Genomic DNA, 1,878 nt, shown 5'->3' on the forward strand with positions numbered 1-1,878 from the left:
TGCAGCCAGCACGAGCTGCTGCTCTGGGGCCAGGGCTGGTTCCTCCACTGAGGCAGGGGGTTGATCAGGCCTGGCGGCAACCCCAGGAGCAGGGGCAGGACCCTGCTTGACCTCCGGGACAGGCAAAGTTTCAGGTGGCTCTTCCAGCTCAGGAGAATGAATTAGAGCTGTGACTACCACCTGCACTGGCCCCGCCATGGCAAGTGGTATCACTGCTCTCTCTGACTGCTGACCTCCGGCAGCAGTGATGGGTTCAGCCAGCTTGGGCTCTGAAGCTGCAGCGGGCACCACAGTGGTTGCTGGGGCGAGTTCTTGCTGTGGTTCAGGGTCTTGCTGTGGGGCTGGTGCTGTAGCTCCAAGAAGAGAAAGTATCATCAGCATGATTGGCTTTCCATGTCCCTTCTAAGTAGAGGAAATTTTCCCACCAGTCAATGTTGTCTGAAAAAAAAAAAAAAAAAAAAAAAAAAAAAAAAAAAAAAAAAAAAAAAAAAAAAAAAAAAAAAAANGATTTGAGACTACTCACTGCTCTCGGCCCAACCACAGGCAATGGAGGCTTGCTCTGTGTGGCCCACCCTGTCCCCTCCACAGGCCCACAGCTGTCCCACCCCCCCGTCCTCCTTACCCCCAGCCTCTGGCTCCGTGGGCTCCAGGTGTTGCAGCTGTGAGAGCAGAAGCTGGGCATGGTGCTCCAGGTCTGAGCCTGGCATATTGAGCCCCATGTATGCCAGCAGCACCTTCAGGCAAGGAAACTCTGGGGGCTGGAAAAAGTCCTCGGGATATTGGTCCAGCCAGGTGTCCAGGATGATGTAGACGGCCCTGGTGACAGACAGGTAAGCAGAGGAGTCAGAGGACAGGGCACCGTCCCACACAGATGTCCCAGGGAACCCTTGTGGGAACGTGGGCCCCTGGGCCTCCAGCTCCTGACTGTCAGAGGCCTGTCCTACTCCTTGTCCACCTGGGATTTGGCAGTCCTGCCTCAGATAGGCCTGGTCACAGAGGAGGGGCTGGCAAAAAGCCTTTGTGAGTGGGAGTCCTTGATCAATGGTGTGACCATTGGTGTCCTTCTTGGGAGAGCTGGATGCACTCAGTCTGTCTCTTTGCCCACTTGCCACTTGAATTCAACTGCACATGGCCAGGGAGGGGTGGTGTCTGGCCTGTACGTTGCCCTCACTGCACACACCACTGCTCTGTGAATATCCAACCAAGGAGAGAACAAAGGGATTCTGTCTCTAGCCAGGCTTTCCCAGGACCTCCCAATACCCCAAACTTTGCCTCCTGTGCCTATGTGCTCCCTCATTCACTAGGTGCCATGAGTGGGTCTCCTTCCACTGATGCTAATCTCCCACGGAGTGGGGGACGTCTGGTCCCTGAACACTCACTGGGTCTCCTGAGCACCTTCTGAGCACCCAGTGTCCAGGTTCCGACAGATGACTGCGTGTGATGGTCCCCACACCCTTTGTTCTGGGTCCCGGGATTGGGGTAGAGACAGGGCTGGGAGGGGGCGGGGATGGGGAATGACTCTCTTAGGGTCTGAAGCTGTCCTCCAGCCCCCTCTGCTCACCCATGGTGCCCACACCCCTCCCACAGCTCCCCAGGACCCCTTCCCTTTTTCCAGAAGAAGCTCTCAGACCTTTACCCTAAAACAGGAATCGCAGGTGTGTGGGATGGGGGTCCAGAAGGCCCTCCAACTCACAGCCCTCTCACTGCCCTCATGGAGAGAGGAGACCTCCTGTACTAGCCAAAGCTCACTCACGTGTTGCGCTCCTCCTGGGCTGCTNACTGCTCCTGGACTCCGCCGAGATCATCACAGTTAGAGAGAACGCACCCATATCTAGAGGAGGCAAGGGGGGCATCACATGCAGTGTCCCGTGGCTGCTA

The 1,878-nt window shown here is 56.4% G+C and overlaps 1 protein-coding gene across 1 annotated transcript; it reads right to left on the reverse strand.

The window, feature by feature from the left end:
* Window positions 1-12: 12 nt before the first annotated feature.
* Window positions 13-1,831, reverse strand: LOC117800925 (ral guanine nucleotide dissociation stimulator-like; the record flags this gene model as incomplete). The annotated part of the gene is made up of 3 exons (XM_034653479.1): window positions 13-347; window positions 623-816; window positions 1,754-1,831. Coding segments are annotated over 3 exons (607 nt in total), but the record flags the coding sequence as incomplete, so codon positions are not given.
* Between the last annotated feature and the right edge of the window lie 47 nt (window positions 1,832-1,878).

Source organism: Ailuropoda melanoleuca, unplaced genomic scaffold (assembly GCF_002007445.2).
Source record: "Ailuropoda melanoleuca isolate Jingjing unplaced genomic scaffold, ASM200744v2 unplaced-scaffold9119, whole genome shotgun sequence".
Classification (NCBI taxonomy): domain Eukaryota; kingdom Metazoa; phylum Chordata; class Mammalia; order Carnivora; family Ursidae; genus Ailuropoda; species Ailuropoda melanoleuca.